Source organism: Falco biarmicus, chromosome 13 (genome assembly GCF_023638135.1).
Source record: "Falco biarmicus isolate bFalBia1 chromosome 13, bFalBia1.pri, whole genome shotgun sequence".
Taxonomy (NCBI): domain Eukaryota; kingdom Metazoa; phylum Chordata; class Aves; order Falconiformes; family Falconidae; genus Falco; species Falco biarmicus.
This window is the reverse complement of record NC_079300.1, coordinates 29,146,452-29,168,077: the sequence shown is the minus strand read 5'-3', so window position 1 is coordinate 29,168,077 and position 21,626 is coordinate 29,146,452. Positions and strand designations below refer to the sequence as shown.

Here is a 21,626-nt window from a genome sequence, read left to right as displayed (position 1 = left end):
GGCCAATCACAGCCCGCGCCCCCGCGCCGCTCTAGGCGGCACAAGGGCACTGAGGCGCCGAGGTCCTCCACGGAGGCGGTGAAGCGGGAAAGAAGGCCCCGCCCCCCTCCCGCCCTGCCCCTCATGAATATGCAGCAGGAGCGTCCCCGGCGACCAATAGGCACTGGGCGAGTCATGAATATGGGATGAGGCCGGGGCCGCGGCCCTTGTCATGCGGGCCCGGCAGGCGGCGGGAAGCGGCGGCGGCGGCGGGGCGCGGGCCGCAAGATGGCGACCGCCATGTACCTGGAGCACTACCTGGACAGTGAGCGCGGGGCGCGGCTGCGGCGCGGCGCTGGGGGGGGGTGGGCGGCGAGGGGGGGCGGCCGGGCCGGGGCCGGGGCCGGGGCGGGGGCGGCGGCGGCAGCGCGGGAATTAGAGCTGCGCCACGGGCTGGGCGGGGGGGGCGGTGCCGCGTGGCGTCATCAGCCGTGGCCGTGCGTCACCGCTGCGCGCCGGGGGAGCGGCGCCGGGCGGCCTTGGCGGGCCGCGGTAATGGGCTGGCCTGTGGCAGCCGGGCGCCGCCGCGCAGGGCGGAGGGGGCGGGTAGCGCTCCCGGCGGGCGGCTCGGGCCCTGGAGGCGTTGGCTCCCGCGCAGTGCGCGGCCCCGCCGAGGCCCGTTGTGCGTGTGCGGCACGGCGGCGGGCAGCGCACCGCCTGGCAGTGACCGCCACCGCGCAGGCCGCGCTCCCGGGGCGCTCCCGCTCAGGGGGGCCCGCTCCCGCGTCGCCCCGCGCCAGTGCCTCGCGCGTAGCTGCGGGTGGCCCCGCCGCTGCCCCGCCAGGGGGGCTCCTGGCCCTGCTGGGCGGCCCCTGTTCCCCGCCGAGGAGGGCGGGCTGCCGTGAGCAGAGCAGGCCGCAGCCTTTCTCGGCCTTGCCGTTTCAGGTATCGAGAACCTGCCCTGTGAGCTGCAGAGGAACTTCCAGCTGATGCGGGAGCTGGATCAGAGAACTGAAGGTGTGTTCAGGTATTTTGGCAAGCAGAGTCTGAGAGAGGGCCTCCACCTGAAGAAGGGGAAGAGCCCTACGGAGACTCGGCTTTAGAGAGCACGTCTCCCCTCTACTGCTTTTCTTTTCCTTGGCCGGAGTGCTGTGCAGCGTTTGTTCCTTTTCTGTGAGGGCTACAGCTCGGGGGACTCGCATTTTTTTTCAGCAGTTATGTGCTAATTTGTAGTTGTGTGATCGCTTTACCCAGTGGCCCCATGGCTGACCTTACTTGCACACAATCCTACATCTGCTGAGTTGTAGACTATTCTGTGTCTTGCAAGATCAATTTTTTTTCTTTTTTGAGGTTTGTGTTAGTATCTGTTTGCACATTAAAGATTTTCGATTTGAACCATTAGAATGGTAAATGGCAGTGCAGCAAATACAAAGTTCCGTGTGTGGGAAGAGAGGTTGAAGTTTGTGAATGCATGGGTTTGGGTTTTGATCTTAACCGTGCCTCCCCCTTCCCCCTACGAATTAACTGTAAAACACTTCAGAAACTGGAATCACACTGCAAGTGTAGAAGAGTGACTACCTTGAACTTGTTGTGGGTTTTTTTTTTATTAAGGTAAATATATTAAGTAATCAGGGGAAGTCCAAAAACTGTCAGGAGTAGTCTTCTAAATACCACGATGAGGTACAAGAAAAAACCACCTTGCTTTGGCAGACAGCTTTCTCAGGTGTGTGTATGCTTTGCTTTTCAGATAAGAAAGCAGAAATTGACAGTCTTGCAGCAGAATACATTGAATCAGTGAAGAACATGTTACCTGAGGAGCGAGTGGAACACCTGAAGAAAATCCAGAGTGCCTACAGCAAATGTAAAGAGTACAGTGATGATAAAGTCCAGCTGGCCATGCAGACGTACGAGATGGTGAGGGTTGCGACCAGCGAGACTTTTGTAAAAATGGCCATACTCTGGAATGGAGCCACTGTTGGATGTGGAAGACCCTTCCACAGCATCTGTTTTCCCTGACGTTTCTGTTTTGCTTAGATACCCTACTGAAACAAATGACTAGTCCTTAAGCTTACTTTTCTTAATGTTGCCATCCCCAGAAAGCCTCCTTTTGTGTTACCAGGTTTTGTGTCTAGTAGGCTTCTCTTCTGGTGAAGAGTTAGTTTATCCCACTTGGAGTTGCTTGCTTGGAAGTACCTCTCTGCTGTGTAAAAGTGCCGGTAAATTTACCCAACTCCCTCCTCCCTAGCAGCTTTCTTGTCACCTGATAATTTATTTAGGTCTGGTCTTCGTCATAAGTAACATTTTTGAAGTCACCTTCAATACTGTGTTGTGGAGGAATGGAAGAAAGTCTGCTCGATTACCTTGGCTTCCAAATGACAAAAGAAAGCAGACCCGTCAGTTCCACCATTCTGGTTGTATGGACCTGATGGGAAAATCTCATTTCTTAAGATGCAGCTTTCCCCTTTTTTCTTCTTTGGCACCTACACCTGTGTCCATTTAGCTGTCCCTTGAATAATTCTTCTCTCTTTGTATTTTATCCCCTAGATAAAATTTGAGTGGGGGGAATCCTTTTGAGTATACTTGATGTGTTTTGTCCAGCTTCTAGAGATGCTTTGGGTTCTGCTACTGCTGCAGCTGCAGGATGTTTTATTGCCATCAAATGCTGCAGAAAAGGAAATTGTTTCACGGGAGTTGAAAAGTGTCCTAGATAACTAATGTGATGACTAGGTATTGCAGCAACACAGTTTGGGGGTGATAGCTTAACATACCTTTGCTACTTCCCTGTCTGTAAACCACATTATTGCAGCCAGGGTGGTACAAGTTACATGTGTTGACTTGGTACTGGAGATAGTCAGCAAGAAGCCTGTATTTTTTACTGAATTCCTTCAAATATGATGCCAGTGCAATACCAGTAAAAATAGACATGATCTCACACTCAACACATTTTACGGACAGTAGTTGAATAATGTATTTTGAAAATTGCAAGAAAAACCAATTATTTTTTAATATCTCTCATTGTCTTGTTTTGTTCTGCAAACCGTTAGTTTGAGTTGCTTTGACTGTCCTTTATGCCACCTCCCTTTTCCTTCCTTTCTCTTTGTAGAGGGATTGGGTCCTCTTGCTTTTGCCTATTGTTTTTTTCTCTCCACCTTAACTCCCTTTGTGTGTACTATTTCCCTTTTTCCAGTTTGGTACCCTTTTCATGCCTTGCTCTCAAGTAGCGTACTCTACTCCTGTTCGTGCCAATGACAGCCAAGTTATTAGACCTTCCTGGTTTTGTTAATTATTTTTTTTTTAATCAGTTTATGGTTTCCTGTTCTGTGCAGGTGGATAAGCATATCCGCCGGCTGGATGCAGACTTGGCAAGGTTTGAAGCAGATCTGAAAGATAAACTGGAAGGCAGTGACTTTGAAACCCCTGGATCTCGAAGCCTGAAAAGTGCGTAAATTTTTACATTTGACAGTGTTTTCCAGCACTGAGGTCATCTAACCAGAAGGGCTAAGATAGAAAGTAGGCTGTTATTTCTGGAGAAAGAATTACACAATAATGTACTTCTTCACTTGTTTTTAATGCTCTTCAAGTATTCACAGTGTTCTGGTGGGCAATAAATGTAGTGCTGGGATCTGACTTGCTGCCTCTGCTTGCCAAGATCATGCTGAGGTGGCCCATGGTTACTGGTGGTAAGGAGGGTGCTGGCCGAGGGGGAACTAACTGTAACAAAACAGAACTGATGTTCTTATAGCTCTCGAGTGTAACAGTCTCAGTTTCAGGCTTGATCAGTTACTGTGTAAGTTCTAAGCTCTTTCTGAGAAGAGAAGATTGGCCTTTTTTCCTCCTTCTACCAGAACCTGAATACTAATCAAGCTGAGAACAGCAGGAGAAATTAGGAATTAAAGGAAAGTACCAGTGCCTGTAATGTCTACTGGAAATCTCCTGTGATTACAGTGAAATTCCAACATGGTTAACAGCAGCAGAGCTTTATGCCTTTGCACTATGAAATAAGGGTGGATCAAGGATGTGGAGATAAAAGTTGCATTAGTTAGTGAGTAACCAATTAACTGGCTGAGTGTCTAAGAATATAGTGAGTTTAAAAAAAAAATTACAGCATGTCTAACCAAATATAATGCTATTTATATCTTGTGCAACATTATGGACTAGCATTGTACTGCAGTGATTTAACTGCCAAAACTGCAAACACAAGAGTTTGGTGCTCAGTAGTGCTACTTACCAATTTGGCATATTTGTGGCATAAAAATGTGTTTCGTAATCAGCACTCATACTCAATTACACATGAAATACGGATGTCAAACCAATAAATGCATCAAAAGAAAAGTACCTGGGGATGTTTCTGCTATTCAAGTAGGTTGAAACAGTGGGGTTTTTTTCCTTTATAGAGGGCCGAAGTCAGAAAGACAAAAAAGGCTCTCGTGGTCGAGGCAGGCGAACGTCTGAAGAAGATACACCAAAGAAAAAGAAACTCAAAGGAGGGTAAGGCACGCCCAGTCACAGCTCTGGTGACTTTGGCTTGACACTTCATGAATTTTCCACAAGCTCATGTTACCCTGTTTATGACTCATGTCTGGATGGTGCACAGTGTTAGGGTGTTCTGGTCTTACTCTCTTTCATTAATGTCCTGCTTAGGACAAGTCAGCTTTGTTAATTGACTTGTTGGCATGTGGAAGCTCAGCATGCTTGGAATGCCCTCTGACTGGAAGGACAAGATCAGCGTCTCTGTTGCTGTTGGCAAGCAGGGAGAAAATAGCTTTGATTTTCGTCATGTGGCTATTTTTAACAGTTGCTTGTGGTTTTGATTGTAAAAAGAATAACTTCCCCATCAGGACAAAAACTGATGGTATATTGTTGTTCCAGAAATCTTGGAGAATTTTGAGGATTGTTTTCAAAGGATTGTGTCCTAGTTAATCTTGAATAATCTAATTTGCTTTTGTGAAGCAAGGAAGAAAGCATATCCCCTCTGCAGTCTGATTTATATTAAAGGTGCTCTGTTGATTCTGATATTTTCGGTTGGCAAAATGGGGGGGCAGAAAACTAAAAATAGTTTCCATTGATCATTACTGACATATCAACTTAATGCATTCTTGTCAGAGCAAGAGGGTTCGCTCATACCCGATGGTGAGAGAAGAATATATATTAAAAAAATTTGGGGGGGAACAAAAGTCAGATTCTTCTGTCCACAAGCCGAAGTGATCTGTATGTCAGTTTTGTTACTTGATTCGTGGGTGCCATGACTACTTTTCTTAATCCTTTATAGTCAATCTACTGTTTCATGTTTGATCAGGCCTACCTTATGATTTCAATTATTGGATAATATGTGATAGTGTATTCTAAACTCTAAAGCAGGGTCAGTGTGTTTTAGGGAAGATACTGTTAAAAACTAATTTTCCCAGGTGGGATTTAGGTCTTGGAAACACAGTGTTGCCTGCAACTGGAAAGTGTCAATCTGTCCATGTCCACAGATCTGAGTTTGCTGATACCATCCTGTCGGTGCATCCTTCAGATGTCCTAGACATGCCAGTGGACCCCAATGAACCCACCTACTGCTTGTGTCACCAGGTGTCCTATGGAGAAATGATTGGCTGTGACAACTCGGATGTAAGCACTTGAGATGATTCATTTTCAGGTGTTCACTAAACCACAACACTGTGAAATCTGCAGGGGGGTACTTGCTCAGTAGATCATATAAAATGAAAGTAACATGCCCATGGCAGGGGGATTAAACTAGGTGATCTTTAAAGGTCTCTTCTGACCTAAACCACTGTATGATTTGTGAAATGCTAAGCTTCTCCTCTGTTGGTTTTTCCATTCTGTTTTGCAGTGCCCGATTGAATGGTTCCACTTTGCTTGTGTGGACCTCACCACCAAACCAAAAGGGAAATGGTAAGCAGGACATCCTACAGCTTTTAGATTTTTTTGGGGCTATTTGCCTCACCAAGAATCAGTAAGAATCAAAACACCATTGTGACCTTCCCTGATAAGAGAAGCTTTGCTCCTCATCAGAGGGTTTGCATCCTCTATGGTTTGGGATAGTGTTTGTGCAAAGGAGAAGTACAAGGGGAACCTTCCTCCTAAGGTCTGCTTCCATGAGAGTCTTAAATTCTGGTGGGAGCAAAACAGGGACCTGGGCATATGCAAAACTGCATGATAAACAGAGCAGGTTTTGATCAAAGGCCTGTGTAAATGTGTATGTGTTACACCTCAGGTTTACTGTATTGTTGCACAGTTGTGGCTCTGGTTAAAATAGAGATGTGTATTTTTTTTTTTTTTTACTTTTGGAAGCAAAGTTTGAAGACTGCTCTAGTTGCGTATGTATGTGCTCATCTTGGAACGTACTTACGTGCTTAGTTTCTATTTAATGGACTGCTTTCATCTGAATAACGAGGTGCCTGTCAGAAACGGGCTTGAGTGAACTGCAGTCATGGGAGAAAGGAACGAGTTGGAGAAACGTGTATCTTTTCTTTGGCCTGTAAAGGAAGCTTGTGTGGCAAATCGGGTGTATCATAGCTGTGAGGGGCTGATGAGGCCTGGAAGCCACCTGGTCCTCTCTGACACTCTGCCCAGCCAAGCTGATACAGTTCCTCTCCTATTTGCCCAGCCTTGCTGCACGTAATGAAAAGTATTGCAGTTACTTAAACTGGCTGCTTTTAAACTACCCCTCAACCACTCATTCCCAAATAATAAAAAGAGTTCTTGGGCTGAGTGTTGTTAACTTCAGGAACTAATTAATGCCTGTTCTTCTCTGTAGGTTTTGTCCTCGTTGTGTTCAGGAAAGAAAGAAAAAGAAGTAAGGAGTAGAGGAGAATACATCCTCTGAGGCAAGAAGAGTTTAATATATTCATTCATGTTGCAATATTATCTTTGATATTTTTTTTTAACCTACCCTCCTTTTTCTGGTATGATATTTAATTGTCCAGTGGCCAGTTGTAATTCCTCTTCTTTCATAAGAAAATTACTTTGGGAGGGAGTCCCAAATCCTTTTGCCACAGGGATTTTATTTATGTTACACTTGGCACAGCACTGAAATTGGTGTTACTATGAAGTGCTAGGGCAGCCAGTAGCTGTAGTCTCTGCTAGTTTATAGGAGTCTGAAACTACATAAGGCATTGCAGGAAAATGACATACCTGTATCCTCAGCGTGGTGCATCACCGTCATCGGAATAGTTTAGGCCTGGAGCTTGGTGTGGCAGAGAGCAGGGAATTTTCTCTGATGCGGCCTGCATGAAAGAAGTAGGCCCCATTGTTTAGGGGCAAAGTCCATTTGTTGTGCAGCTTTGTGGTACAGAAAGGAACAGGAAAGCTAGCTGGCTGTTTCCACTGTCTGCTTCCTCAAAGCCAAGTGCTGTGCTTAGTTTCGACAGGGCAGGGGTGGGAGAGAGGTAAGAGCCCACCTGTTTTGGGGAGTTTCTTCTGTCCACCTTTGCACTGCCTTCATTTTACTTGATCCTTGTCCCCATTCACATGAACCTTAAGGGAAGCAAACCATTTCACTTTTCACCTCCTTCTAGAAAAGGTTTCTCTTTTGGGGAGATAACCTTTAAATAGCAAAGGAATTGTCCTGCAATGTTTGTTAGTGACAGTAATACTGAGGGAGGGCATTACCTTTCCTGGCTGTTTCCATTTCTCTGAAGATCCTTTAAAGTACCTTACTGTGAAGATGAAACCTACAGTATTTTTATAGAGATAGAAGGTCGGATTTATTCATAAAATAAGATGAAGGCCTGATTTTTGTTATTTGTGGTTGTCTGGGGTAAATCAGGCAAACAGACTTTAGGGCAAAGGCTCCCTAAGGACAATGTAGATTCCCATGGTGGTGTGGCAAAGCTGAAAGGCAGCCATCTGATAGCTTGGGGGGGTGCTGAATAGTGTTTGCTGTGAAGCACTGCTGTTGAAAGCCAGTCAGCAGAATGTTTCAATACAACTTCTTGTCTTGTTTTTTTAGCTAGGGTACATTTGCATGTTCTTGACTTCTTTAAGCTGCGTTTCAGATTATGAATGTGAATCCTTGCTGATCCTTGCTGTCGTCGCAGTGTCAGTCGATGCAGCAGAAGGAAGAGAAGGAACTCGGGAGTAGGGAAAAAAAAAAAAGTCTTTATGGTTGGGTTTTTTCCTTCCCCCGAGTTATAGTGGATGCAGAAGCTGAGGGAAGAGCAGAGATCGCTCTTGTCTCCATATATATCTGCTGCATTATGGGGCTTTCCCGCCTACAATAAAAGATGCTGGTGGAGAGTGTGGGGGGGGGAAGCCCCAAACCAAAACCTCCTGCAGCATCAGGCACCAGGGTTCATGAACTTTGCTGCTGTGATCCCTGATGGCTGTTGGTGGCAGAGCTGTGAACTACTTTGCATACCATTGTGCAGGAGCTGTTGGTATAGACTGCTGGAAAGGCATTGAGAAACTTCCAGATAAGCTTTTCTTCTGCTGTAAAAACAGTCTGAATAAAGAGCAGAAAAAAACGGCTTCTGTTCAGATTTTGGCATTTTGTTTCTAAGAAAAAAAAAGATTTTTCCTTGTTATACTGACCCTCTTGCTTGTATTTTGCAATGAAAGAAAGTAGAACACAGCTCTTGCCAGTTTTGCTTCCCTGCTTTGCTCTGCTGGGCTTTGTAGATGCTGCAGGTATGTCAAGACTGACGTAAAAAAAAACTCTTGATACCGAGACAGCTCTTCTGTGAACATTTTGGTTTATTGCATCTGCTATGGAAAAAAACCCCACAACAAATCAACCTGTCTCCAGAGTCCTACCATTTAAAGTGTGATACTGCTCCTGTCTCGGCTACATTGCATCACTCCCTGCATTGTATCTGAAGTTTCCATAGTCAATAGGAGTGATGCATGTTTGTCACTGTTGCTGTTGTAATAGCACCCGGAAAGCCAGCAGACAAATGAAAAGCAGATTGCTGGAGGGAAAGAGGAGGAAAAGCACAATCCTACGAACCTGACCTTAGACGTAGTCAGCCCTCTTTTTCTTTCCACCTCTCCTCCTGAGAGCAAATTTAATTGTGATACCTCATGAGCCAGCCTGTAATTCTGTAACCAGTGAGCGAGACCTGTACCTCGTTGACGTGCTACACTGGAGTAATGCAGGAGCCTTACTGCGTCCTGACGCCTAAATGTTGATGCCATTTCAGGTTTTATTTCCCCCTTCCGTCCAATGGTATTGTATAGGACTTTTTTTTTTTTTTTTTTTTTTTTTCCTTACTTGCCCCTCCCCTGGCATTATTAGTAGTGGTATGTCCGTAGATTAAGCATTTGATTTGAAACGTGCTCAAAATTCCACTGCACCTCTCTGGGAAGCATGGAAGTGTGCAGCTAAGGATGAGTCGGTGTAAAGCTGACTGCCCTCAGCTCAGGAATGATGTTCAGGTAGGACAGCAAAACGCAGTTTGTTAGCACGTGCTTTCTGGGGCTGGGAAGAGCAGACATTTTCCTTTTCAACCAGCAAAGAAAAAAGAAAAATAAACTCTGGATGTTAGCATCGGCCCCAAAAAGAAAGGTAGTTTGCTAGGAATTGTGAATAGCGTGAGGCACAACATACTCACAGCGCAAGGTCTGTGACATGTCGGAACATCTGACATGCAATACCAGCAATAAACTCTCCTGCTCAGATACCAGCGCAGGGGCTCTGACGGTTCGAGAGCATCTCCTGGCCGCTCACGCCTGGCTTTAGAGATTTTTTGTAAAACCCCTTATAGACAAATACCAGTAGCCTTTTTTTGCTTACTAAAGGATTTAAATCTTTCTCCTGAATTTTGAATGTACAGTGTTAAATATACTTTCATGGAGAAGGGTGAACAAGACTGTGATATGTAAAGGAATGTTCCACTAAAGATTGTCGGGACGCCTGAGCGCGTACCCTGTGGGTTCAGCTTTATCCCAGCTCATCCAAACTGGAGGTGAAAACGACTTTAACCTGATTGTTCTATTTTTTAAATGAATTAGATCTATGTTCCCTTTGTTAATGGAAGAGAATATAAATCTTTTTATTAAAAAAAAAGGAATGTAAAGTAAAAATGTATATCTGTATTTTTGGATCATGTTATAGATGATGGATATATTGTTATAAATAAAGTATTTTTGGGAACAAAGACGTACGGGAGCGTGCTGTGGTGCCGCAGGAGTGCTGGTGGGTACGGGGCGGGGGTGGCTGCGCCGTGGGGGCCGTGCCGGGGCTGCGGGACCCACGGCGGCTGCGGGACGCGGGGGGGGGGCCGTGCTGCGGGACCCGCGGGGGCGGCTGTGCCGCGGGGCCGGGGGGCGCTGCGGCGGCCTCCTGCCGCCAGGGGGCGCTGTGGCGCGGGGCACATGCGTGGTGCGCCGAGGGCCCCGCGGAGGCCGCGGGCGGCGCGGCTGGGCGCGCAGCGGTTGGGCTGGAGCTGCCCGCCCCCATGGCCGCCCGGGGGGTGCCTGGGGCTGCCGGGTGTCGGCTGCGGGAGCGGCTGGCCGAGGCGCGGGGCCCGCCCGCCGCCGGGGTGTCCGTGCCCGGGCGGTTGCGAGACGCCGAGCCGCCCGCCCGGTGCCGCTCGCGAGGCGGGGCGGGGCCCTGCGGGGGCGGGGCGGCGCGCGGGCCGGGCTTGCGCGGGTGCGGGCGGCCATGGGGCTGGCGGCGCTGCCCCGCGGGCTCGGCGGCGGCTGGGCGCGGCTGCGGGGGCTGACGGGCCGCCCCGGGGGGACGCCGGCCCGGCACGGCGGTGCGGCTGCCCCGGCGGCGCCGCTGCTGTGGCCGCGGGGGGCGGCGCGGCCGCGGGGCGAGGGGACGTCGCCGGCAGCCGCCCCCCGGCGCCGGGAGGTGACGCTGACGGGCCCCCGGTACGGCGTGCGGCGGCGCCCGTTCCGCGCCCTGTCCGGCCGCGACCTGGCCGCCTTCGAGCGCCTGGTGCCGGGCCGCGCCGTGACGGACGCGGAGCAGCTGGCGCCGTTCAACGTGGACTGGCTGCGCTCGGTGCGGGGTGAGCGGGGCCGGGCCGGGGTGTCCCGTCCGCGGGCGCGGGGAGCTCCCCGTGGGGGACCTTACCTGCCACCGGCCGTCTTTCAGGCTTGCATTAAACAAAAAAATAAATCTAAGCCCTTTTAACACACTAATCATTTTTTTCCCTGAAACAAGTTGATTCAGGTCACGGTTTTGGCTGAACTGCGGAGAACAAGCGTGCGTTTTCTGTTGCTTTTGTCAGGTGTCAGAGGCCTAGAACCTTCCACGCCGCCCTGCTGCCAGCCAGGCCGACCTGTGCAAGCAGTGTTCACAGCGCTTTAAGGGGAAGGCCGCTGTTGAAAATGTTTGTTTTACAAGTGTTTAAACGCCGCCGCCCTGCGCGCGGCGGGGGTGGTGGTGTTTTGGACACGATGCTTTACCAGCTTTTCTCTTCCCGAGCTCTGCAGAGCCCACAACTTGCCCTGTGAGCCCCTTGCTTTCATTGCAGGCTGTAGCAAGCTGATGTTGAAGCCGCAGACAACAGCAGAGGTGTCCCAAGTGCTCAGGTAACGAGCACCTCTTCTGCTGGGCTTTGGCGGGGGGGTTAGGGATGCTCTGGAAGGCGAAGGGAACTTCTAGCTGTTCAGATGCTGTTTGCTCAAGCACTGGAATTAATGGAGGTGGTTTCTTCTTGACTGCTTGCCTTGTGGTGGAGCTCTGGTGGCTTCAGCTCTGCCTTCTGCTCTTTATATCCCCGGTGCCCTCGGGCTGCCCGCTGCTTCCTGACATGCCTCTTGTTCCAGCTGCTCCCTGCAACAGGAGACGCTGCTGCTGTTGCTAGTCCAGGGGTACGTGTGTACCAGTGGGTAGGCAGTGTGGCTCATCTGAAAAAAACACAAGTTCCTCGCTAGGTGTGTTGTCACTTAGGGAGCTGGAACTTTTCAAGGCAAAGGCACTCCCACCTGTGCCTTGTATTCCCGAGGCCCAGCGCTCTCCCTGGCCCTCGGCTTCTCTGGGGTGGTGGTATCATGTCAGCGTCAGGCAGAAACAAAGGCTGAACTTATAATTTGTTTTACAAAATAGAATTAATCTTTCCTGGCCGGTTGTCCTTGCAAAGGCTAAGTGGGCAGCAGCAGACTTCTGAAATCAGCGTTGATGTCTTTGAGTAGAAGGGTCTGAAGAGCACGTAGTGTGGGGGAGAGAAACGGAGGTGGGGAGAAATAAGCAAGTGGATTCATTATCGATGACTTTTCTGCTCTACGGAATTGTCAAAATTAGACACTGTACCAGTGCTCAAGGGGAACAGTTGTGTTGAAGGATTTGGGAAAGTCTTGCTGAAAAGGTAAAGAAGGTTAGGCCAGAATTCAGCAGTTTGAGGAGTTAATGTTTAGTCCGCGGTAAAAAGGCTTCCCTGGTTCGCTGGTGCGAGCGCAGCTCCAGGTGAGCATCAGTATGCAGGACGGCTGTTTTGCCTGAGAGCTGCAAGCTGTATGAACCTGCTCCTAGTGGGTTAAAGTTAAAGTTCCCCCACTTTAACTCCTGTTAAAGTGGGGGATTTAGAGCGCAGTAAAGTCAGGGCTTCTGCGGTAACTGCTGGTGCAGCACGGCTTTGTGCCATCCGTTGTGCAATAACTTCTGTGAGTTTGGAGAGGACGCGATGGGTGCTGCTTTGCAGGGATATGGCAGGCTGGGCGGTGAAGCAGCTGAGGCATTGATGCACGTGCTTCATTGCTTGCAGGGCATTAATTTCTTGAGGGGAGGAGGAGGGCAGTAATGTCTTAAAGCACTGCCAGAGCTGGTTGTCTTGTCAGAGCCCGCTGAGGAAGCCAAGTTGTTAACAGAGATTGCTGTATAAATAGCTTATGTGTGAACAGAGTGAGTGGTTGTTTCCAGATTTGTTGTGGGGCAAATCTGTAGATGCGCACAGGGGTAGCCCCAAGGGTTTGTTCCTTTGCTCAGCGCCGGGCTGAGTTTAGTAAGCTGTGCTTTCTCGCTTTTGCAGTGACGCTGTCCCTTTGTATCAATTCAGTCTTTAGGCTAAACACTGCTTAATTTTAGGGAGTGGTGAGCACTGTCGCAACAGTAGACATCCACATGGAAGTGAAACTCTTCTCATAGACTGGATTATGGCCTTAAAATGCATAAGACTTCAGAAACCTTTTTTCTTCCAGGTACTGCTATGAGAGGAACCTGGCAGTGAACCCACAGGGGGGTAACACAGGCCTTGTTGGGGGCAGCGTACCTGTCTTTGACGAGATCATTCTCTCCACTGCTCTCATGAACAAGATCATCAGCTTTGACAAGGTGTCTGGTAAATATTGTAGAGAGGTGAGGCACAGAAGCGAGCCCCAGGCCCTAGACCAGCCATTTTCCTGGGAACTGGTAACTATAGGACCAGCAAGGTTCAGCCCAGCATCATCATAAGGGGGGCATCAGAGGTTTGTTTCATCCAGGCTTCTGCTGCTAATGTAATCCTAAGATTATAACAGTAGCAGATAGAAAAATACATCTGGTGCCAGAAAGAGGGAAGAGAAACATGGTCTTCCTGTTACCTGTTCCTAAATTAAATGAGAAACCCAGCATGTGGAGCAGAATGACAGTGTTGAAGAAGGCACCTGATAACTACACTAGCAGAGGGAAGAGGGTGGGGGAAACTTAGAAGTTGTTTGGGTTTGGAGATTTAGGAATCAGACTGGTATTTCAGTTCTTAAAACAAAGGGGGGGTGGGGGGGAAGAGAGAGAGAGAGAGAGACTGAGAAAAATATTTAATGTTTTGCCAGTCCAGAGTTGTGGAAGAGCAGATAGTAAGGCAATGGCCCAGCTCCCCTAGGCTTGAGGAGGGGTAGGACAATGCCCTGCAGCAGGCACAAACATCTTGTGCCTTTAAACTGAATCCCAGAAAGTTTTGGAGGAACAGGTGGTTGTGTCTGCTTGTACTTATCCTGCCTCTTGAGGAGGCACCTTCTTCTTGGGCATCAGCTTGTAGCAGGATGTTTACGTTTCAGGGATCCTTGTGTGCCAAGCTGGCTGCATCTTAGAGAAACTCAACGAGTACTTGGAGGATCAGGGGTTTATCATGCCACTGGACTTGGGAGCGAAAGGTAGCTGTCACATCGGTGGCAATGTGGCCACAAATGCTGGAGGCTTACGGCTCTTGAGATACGGCTCTCTCCGAGGGACAGTGCTAGGACTGGAAGTGGTAAGGCAGCGGTACCTGGCAGGTCCCTTTGGTGTTTAAACCTTTACTCCTTACTGTTTCCTGCTGTTGTAGCCCTTAGCTGTCCGTTACACAGATGAGTTCCTCGCAAGACTTCCACTCGTAACTTTCCATTGTTTGGCTCTTTGGAGAAGGGTCAACAAGTGTCTTCACGTGTGTAGCATCTGTTATTGCTACCACGGTTCCCAGCTTCGTCCTTACTGGCAGAAGAGATATTAGGTGGTTTTCTAATCCAGAGCAGTGAAAAGAAGTTAGGGAGAGATCTGATGATCCCAAGTTACCTGCATGAGGTTGGTTCTCTGTGGAGCAGTGAATCTCTGGAAGGCACTGCGAAATCCATCCTGCAGCATGCTCTTCCAGTGGCTGCTGGCGTTCTCCTAGAGTCTCTGCTGTTCCTCAGCCTGCTTCTGCCCTACAGGCCTGTGCCTCAGTGTGTGAAGGCCGGGATCGGTGGTTCTGAGAGATCTTGGGTCTTGGGAGCAGGGAGCTAATAGGAAATAAGTCGGGTAGGTAGCAAAAGCCTAGTTTGGTTTTATTGTGTAGGCCCAGAAAGGGAGCTTTTGTCTCTCAGGTTAGCCCCTCTAGTGTTGAAACAGCCTTCAATAGCATGTCTTGGAGACATTCAGCCTTGATTTAAGGCTCAGGTGGTGGAGAGCTTACTTCATTCTGGTTAACTGTGTTCACTGTTTCAAATATTGTTCCTTGTTTCCGTTGAATAATGGGAGCTAGGGCTGCAAAGAATGGCTTATCTTCTCCACCACTGGTAAGAAAAGCAGAGCGATCTAGGTCTTCTGTTATTACTTGTCCTGCTAGAAGATGTGCAAACAGCACTGTAAAAAAAAAAGCAGCAGAAAACTTTGGGGGAAGATTCGGGTAGGTTATAGAGAGGAGGAAGAGCTGGGAATGGAGAACAGTGACAAGACTGTGGGAATGGGCTGCAGCCGGTGTCCGCCGCTCGAAGCTAGCGGCAGCTTTTCATCAGCTCGGTAGTCGACAAGCTTATGCCAGCAGATTCCCACAGGTGCTTTGACTGGGTCTCTCTGTTCTGTGTATGTCAGGTGCTGGCTGACGGCTCGGTTCTGGACTGCTTGACATCTCTGCGCAAAGACAACACTGGCTATGATTTGAAGCAGCTTTTCATCGGATCTGAGGGGACCTTGGGGGTTATCACTGCTGTCTCCATACTCTGTCCTCAGAAACCTAAGGCTGTGAATCTGGCATTCCTAGGTAGGGGCTGATACTAATCATTTCACAGTGAACTCAGAGGCTGGGAAGGGAACAGGAATGGGGAGGAGCGAGCACAGGGCAGCTGGCTGAGCTAGGCTGCCGGCATCGGCTTGTTGGTGAGAGGTGTTACGGTGCTGTACGTTAAAATACCTGTGCGTGTGTCTCGTATCTGTGGTGTAAATGTGTAAAGCACTTGCCAGGGTTGCCCTGCGAGGGAAGGGGAGCCAGGAGCTTGGCAGGATGAAGAGGCAGGCAGGGCAGTGCCCTCGCTGAGCCGTCTGACAGCGCCTGGGCTAGGTGGGCAGGGCAGGGCAGGGCTGGTGACACTGCAGCCGCGCGAGTCCGCAGTGACAAGGTGAGGCTGGGAGGTCAGGTCTGCAGCTCGGGGTCTGCATCGGCCAGGCACAGGTGCTCAAAAGCTGCTTCTCAGTGAGCCTCAGTGCGTGCCCCCCTGCTGGGGCTTCCAACAGAGCTGGTGGTGGGGACCTTCGCTGGGGCTGGTGTTTTTCTCGGCAGCCTCCAGGGTTAGCAGGGCTTCTTGCACAGCTTGCTCATATCAGATGTGGCCTTAAGAGCGGAGAGCCAAACTCCTAGGAGGGCATAAGTAGACTCCAAATGCTGACAGACCTGTGGAATATGTGCAGTGGACTCCAGAATTTGCCCGGACTCTCACAGCAGCCTTTAAATTTCTCTTGGGCTGCCATCTGAGGGTGGGACAGACGTTTTGGTATGAGCTGCCTTAAGAGGGTTCAAGAGGTCTTTGCCACAGCAAAACCTAATTGCTATATCCTTCTGCTCTGAAACCTTTCCCAGCTCAAACTTATAGGAATTACTGATCTGAACCCACGCAGGCTAGCAGTTTACATCTTCTGGAGATGGGAAAGATGACTTGAAGCCTGATAAATGTCTTAAAACTTTTTATAAGGTTTTGCGGGGCTGTTTTTTGTTCCTGATTCCTGTCTGTGTTCTGTCTGAAGGGTGTCAGAGTTTCGCTAAGGTTCTGGAAACATTTACAACCAGCAGAGCCATGCTGGGAGAGATCCTGTCTGCCTGTGAGTTCATGGATGAGAAGTGCATGGAACTGGTGGAGAGACATCTCAAATTGTCCAACCCATTGACAGGTACCAGTGTAATTCATGCCGTAGAAAGAGGCATTGTACTGCTTGGGGATTTTTAGCCTGATTTTCTGTATACATGTCAAGGAGCGTGTGGGCATACCTCACAGTTGTTGTACCCAGTATTCAGTTCCAATCAGGTTTGGTGGAAGCCTTTAAAGATAAGATTTTCTAGTTCGGCTTGTTCCCACAAAACTGCTGGTTTTCTGAAAAGTGGTGGCAAGGTGAAGGATAGAGCATGTGAGTGAAGTGCCCTACAGATCAAAGATTGCCAATTGAGCTGCCCTTCCACCTGGCACCAGAGAAATCTGGGCAGTAGTGACCTCATGAAATGTGCCAAGCTTGGGAAAAGCTCCAGAACGTGTGCTAAATTGCTGTGCTTTTACCCCAGAGCATCTGCTTATTCTGTTCTTCCTCACTTTCAGGCAGCCCTTTTTACGTTTTGATTGAAACTTCAGGCTCCGACTCAACCCATGATGCAGACAAATTGAACAACTTCCTAGAGCAGGCCATGACTTCTGGTTTGGTCGCTGATGGAACTGTGGCAATGGATGCTAAGAAAATAAAGGCAAGTCATCATTTCCTCTTGTGCAAATCTTTGACATGATTCTCCACTTGGATTTGAATTTTTAATAGGAAAATGGTCAGATTGATGTCTAGTGTAAACGTCCTTGAGTGATGTGGTAGCTTATTTGGCATATTGAGTAAGAATGCTGAGAGGGTACTTACCGCTGCTGGCTCTTCCCAGAAGGCCTGAGTATTTGGGGTTTCAGTGGCTGTTTCCCCTTTTAAAAAGACCAGAGTAATGAATTGCATCTTCCAGTAGTCGCTGGGGTAGGACCCAAATTGCTCACTGACAACTCAGCTTCTGGTTTCGACAGTTTTCAGGCAAAGTCGTGTAGGCCAGCCTGACAGCGGTGCTGGAGCCAGAGGCGCTGGTGCTGGCGAGCAAGACAGACACAGTGTCTCAGTGAAAAGGACAGTGATTTCTGTCTGCCCAGAGAACGTGGGTCTCTTACAGTGACCCGTGGTTCTTCCAGCTCTGGTTCCCAAACCAACCCTTGCAGATCAGTAGAGGAGGCATGTCCTCACTTCTTGGGAAAGCCAGAACAGCTTTGGAGAGGATGCCCATGCCCGTGTTCTTTTTCTCTGGGGTACTGTCAAGCTTGAAGATACGGCATGTCACTTGACTGTACGACGCTGCCAGCAAAGCATTATTACTAGCTTCCGAGAGGCAGAGGGTGTTGAGGGAAATCAGAAGTTGATGTTATATGCAAAGAATCAAGGCTGGTTTTCCCTCCATGCCACAAAGCATGGAACTCAAGAGGGACTTGGTTTATTTGGATTTCTTTGATCTTTGATTCATCAGACACTGTGGAGCCTGCGGGAGAGGATTACAGAGGCCCTGACTCACGATGGCTATGTCTACAAGTACGACATCTCTCTCCCTGTGGGAAAGCTGTATGATCTCGTGATGGACATGAGGGCTCGGCTGGGCCAGAGTGCCAAAAACGTGGTGGGCTACGGCCACTTGGGTAAGCGTGGATGCTGGGAAAGGATGTGATTGCTCTTTTGTGCTCCAGGTTTTGCTGTGCAGCTTCCTAGTAGTTCTAAAGGTGGTTTTTAGATCAGTGAGCAGCATAGACTAAATAGCCGACAGCTGCCAGAAGAGGAGGGTGCATAAGGATCTTTGTGATTGCTTTCAGCCTGTATTCCATATATTAATGGCAGGTTGCTGGCCAGCCAGGCACTGAACTGGTCATTTGTATCCTCGTCATGGTTTAACCCAGGGGTCCTCAAACTTTTTAAACAGGGGGCCGGCGCGCGGATGAAGGGGCAAGAGGCCATCTGCAGCTGCTTGGTTTCCCCCCCACAGCCCCCGGCGGGGGGGCTCTGTAAATACCAGGGGCTGGATTGAGGACGTTGGGGGGCCATACCCAGCCCGCGGGCCGTAGTTTGAGGACCCCTGGTTTAACCCCAGCTGGTTACAGAGCCCATCCCAGGCACTCGCTTGCTCCCCACCTGCAGAATGGGGGAGAGAACTGGAAGGGTAAAGTGAGAAAACGTGGGCTGAGACAAAGACAGTTCAATAGGTAAAGCAAAAGCCGTGCACTCGAGCAAAGCAAAACAAATCCATTCCCCGCTTCCCATGGGCAGGCAGGTGTTCAGCCATCCCCAGGACAGCAGGGCTCCATCATGCATAATGGTGTCTTGGCAAGACAAATGCCATCACTCCGAATGTCCTCTCCTTTCTCCTCCTTACCTCAGCTTTACATGCTGAGCACGATGCCATAGGGTATGGGATATGCCTGGGGTCAGCTGTCCCGGCTGTGTCCCCTCCCCAACTCCCTGTGCCCCCCAGCCTTCTCGCTGTGGGGTGAGGGGCAGAAGAGACCTTGGCTCTGTGTAGGTGACACTCAGCAGTAACCAACGTCCCTGTGTGACCAGCAGTGTCCTCAGCACAAACCCAAAGCACAGCCCCATCCCAGCTGCTATGAAGAAATGTAACTCAATCCCAGTCAAAACCAGCAAGAAGCTCTGTACTTTCTATTTAAGTATGCAGGTTGTTTAATTGGACCATCAATTCCATTAATGTACTTAGACACATTTGGTAGATAAACACCTAGCTTGTCCAAAGTTATTAGTTCTGTTGGAAAACAATTTTTCTGAGCCGGTAACCCTCCAAAAGAGAGTAATAAAGGTAATGCACATAAAAAACAGTACGTTGGTCAGAATGCTTTGAAACTAATTTGGTTTTGCAAGCAGGTAAGCTTAGCAGAGCTATTCTGTTTTAAACTAAAAAACACACACAAAAAAACCCCAGAACACACTTCAGCACGCTTGATTTGAGATGATCTGGAAGACTGCATAACAAATGCTGCCTGTAGTAGCTCTTGCTATTGAGTATTAAGCTGCATACTGCGAGGGTTTGCTGGGGTGCAGAAAGAGGTTCTGGAGTGAAAATGAGTAACTTGTGTTTATCTTTGTGTGTTTTCTCTCCTGAATACCCAACAACTATGGGCTTAATTGAATGCCATCACATGCAAGTAGCAAAAGGAGAAAATGTTCTGCTTGCTTTGTTTCTGTTGATGCGGTGCCAAAGTGCGTTTAGAACATTGCACAAACATAACAGGGAGAGAAAGTGATGAAGGGCCATATTAAAATCTAATGATCATTATGAAATACCATTGCGGCAGTCTTCAGCATGCCATCTCGGTAGTGGGGCAATAATTAATGCAGCACAGTTCGAATTTTAAAATCACAAGAGTGGGAATTTGAAAGTAGCTTAACTGGGAACACTTCCTCAAGTATTGTACTGAAAGCATGGAAAAACAAAGATCCCATTTGAATTATTTGTGCATGGAGAGGCTGGTGTTTGTAGAAGGACAGTGAACTTGTCCTTTTTCGCAGTCTGGAGACTAACAAAGGCACTGTTGTTTGCGTCCGTGGAGGAGGCAGTAATGAGTCTCCATTGCAGGGCTACTGAGCTTTTCTTGCAGACCCACCTCTGCGATGTTTTCTTCCAGGAGATGGAAACTTGCACTTGAACATCACAGCAGAGTCCTACAGCCATTTCCTGCTGGATGCCATTGAGCCGTATGTCTATGAGTGGACTGCAAGGCACAAGGGTAGTATCAGCGCAGAGCACGGACTGGGCTTCAAGAAAAAGCAGTACATTCATTACAGCAAATCCAACGAGGCGATCTTTCTAATGCAGCGTTTCAAAGCCATGTTAGACCCCAAGGGGATCCTCAATCCCTACAAGACTCTGCCCACCAGTTCAGAGAGCAACACGCACTGAGAAACAAGCAGATGCTGTCGTGGGAAGATGGCATCTCTAGCTCAGTAACTGTACTTCAGCTGATGGATCAAGCGAGCACGTGGACTGCTCCTTGTTTTATTTCTTTAGTGTGATGGAACAAATAAAGGAACGTGGATCCTCTTTTCAGGGGTGCCTGCTCTTTCTGAAGAACGCATTACTGGTTTTGACCATGTGGGTTTCCTATTTGGTCTGAACACTGAAACCAAGCGCACGGATAGCGTGTGTGGATATTCCAGCTCTTCCCCCTTAGTTTGCTCTGATTTATTAGCGAAGTGACACCAGCCAGAGGAGGCATTTCCTCACTTGAGGTGTCCAAGTGAAGCATCAGAGGCACAGGAGAGGAACCTGTGGATGCTATACTGACATATCCAATATTGCTCTCCCTTTCTTGTTTTGATCTAATATGCTTGTCGAAAAGCCCACAACAGCGTCAGGGTATGGCCTGTTCAGTGATGCTACCTGCAGGCTGTCCCCATTAGGCAGTGGGGGTGGTGTCCCATGTGGAAGGACTGGCCAGAGAAGAGACAGTGCCTGGAGACCTAACTTGTGGAGAGCATCAATGGGAGGGGAAACCCCAGCAGCCAGGCTGAGGGGAGGGACCCCAGGACACCTGTCTGGCAGGGTCAGCCGTTGTTTCCTGCTTCCTTGTCCTCCAGTTGGTTCTTGACAGCAAGTCTTGATTTGCTTTCGTGGAGGGCAAGAGCCGTTATTCTAATGATTTACAGACCTATGTAAAATCTGTATCCCTCCCAACCAGCAACCTAGGTGAGGTGGGGTGGAGGTAATGACAGCGACGTAAAAATCACCCAGAGGTTTCCCCACACTTTGCGTGTGGTGCACTAAGGCAGGAGGGATTTCCGTGCATGCCAGTACTAATTCACCTTCCTGCCTTACCCTGCCAGAGGTGGTTCTGAGGTTCCCTGGCCAGCGGGCAGGCTGCTGCCCACATCCAGCACCCTGCCTGGGTTGGTGAGGCCACAGAATAATTCAGGCAGCTGTTACACAAAAGCAGCTTGGAAGATCTGGCAACAATCAGGAAAATAAAATCGGCCTGTCTGGCCTTCAGGAAGGTCCATGACTGCAAAAGAGGCATTGAAAAAAAATAGGCTTACTCAAGAGGGAAGGTAAGAGAAGGAAAGGTGGTGTAGGTATGTATCAGAAATCAGTACATGACCTTATTTTTAAAATAGAATGGTTTTACTCATGTTGATCCTTTCATCACTTTTGTGTGCCCTGTCACAAGCATGTGTCACCTGTGCTGCGTGTCCATATGGTCTGGCCAGGGACGCTTGTGGGGGGATAAGGGTTGTTTGGGCATGTTTTCTATACCTCTTAGGAGTCACT

At 49.0% G+C, this 21,626-nt stretch overlaps 2 protein-coding genes across 4 annotated transcripts; both read left to right on the top strand.

The window, feature by feature from the left end:
• Positions 1-151: 151 nt before the first annotated feature.
• On the top strand, positions 152-10,081 carry ING5 (inhibitor of growth family member 5). Of its 2 annotated transcripts, none has more exons than XM_056358647.1 (8): positions 152-304; positions 925-996; positions 1,727-1,893; positions 3,306-3,417; positions 4,374-4,467; positions 5,454-5,589; positions 5,813-5,874; positions 6,740-10,081. In XM_056358647.1, exons 1-8 carry the CDS (start codon positions 268-270, stop codon positions 6,780-6,782), a joined length of 723 nt encoding a protein of 240 aa, XP_056214622.1. In that variant the 5' UTR covers positions 152-267; the 3' UTR covers positions 6,783-10,081. The 2 variants fall into 2 exon arrangements, with proteins under 2 accessions (XP_056214622.1, XP_056214623.1); XM_056358648.1 differs by lacking the exon at positions 152-304 and adding an exon at positions 513-531.
• A 486-nt stretch (positions 10,082-10,567) lies between these two features.
• Positions 10,568-20,402, top strand: D2HGDH (D-2-hydroxyglutarate dehydrogenase). Of its 2 annotated transcripts, none has more exons than XM_056358645.1 (9): positions 10,568-10,940; positions 11,409-11,466; positions 13,072-13,211; positions 13,906-14,099; positions 15,176-15,344; positions 16,322-16,465; positions 16,885-17,027; positions 17,829-17,994; positions 19,987-20,402. In XM_056358645.1, exons 1-9 carry the CDS (start codon positions 10,586-10,588, stop codon positions 20,259-20,261), a joined length of 1,644 nt encoding a protein of 547 aa, XP_056214620.1. In that variant the 5' UTR covers positions 10,568-10,585; the 3' UTR covers positions 20,262-20,402. The 2 variants fall into 2 exon arrangements, with proteins under 2 accessions (XP_056214620.1, XP_056214621.1); XM_056358646.1 differs by having other exon boundaries at positions 10,807-10,933.
• The last annotated feature ends 1,224 nt before the right edge of the window (positions 20,403-21,626 follow it).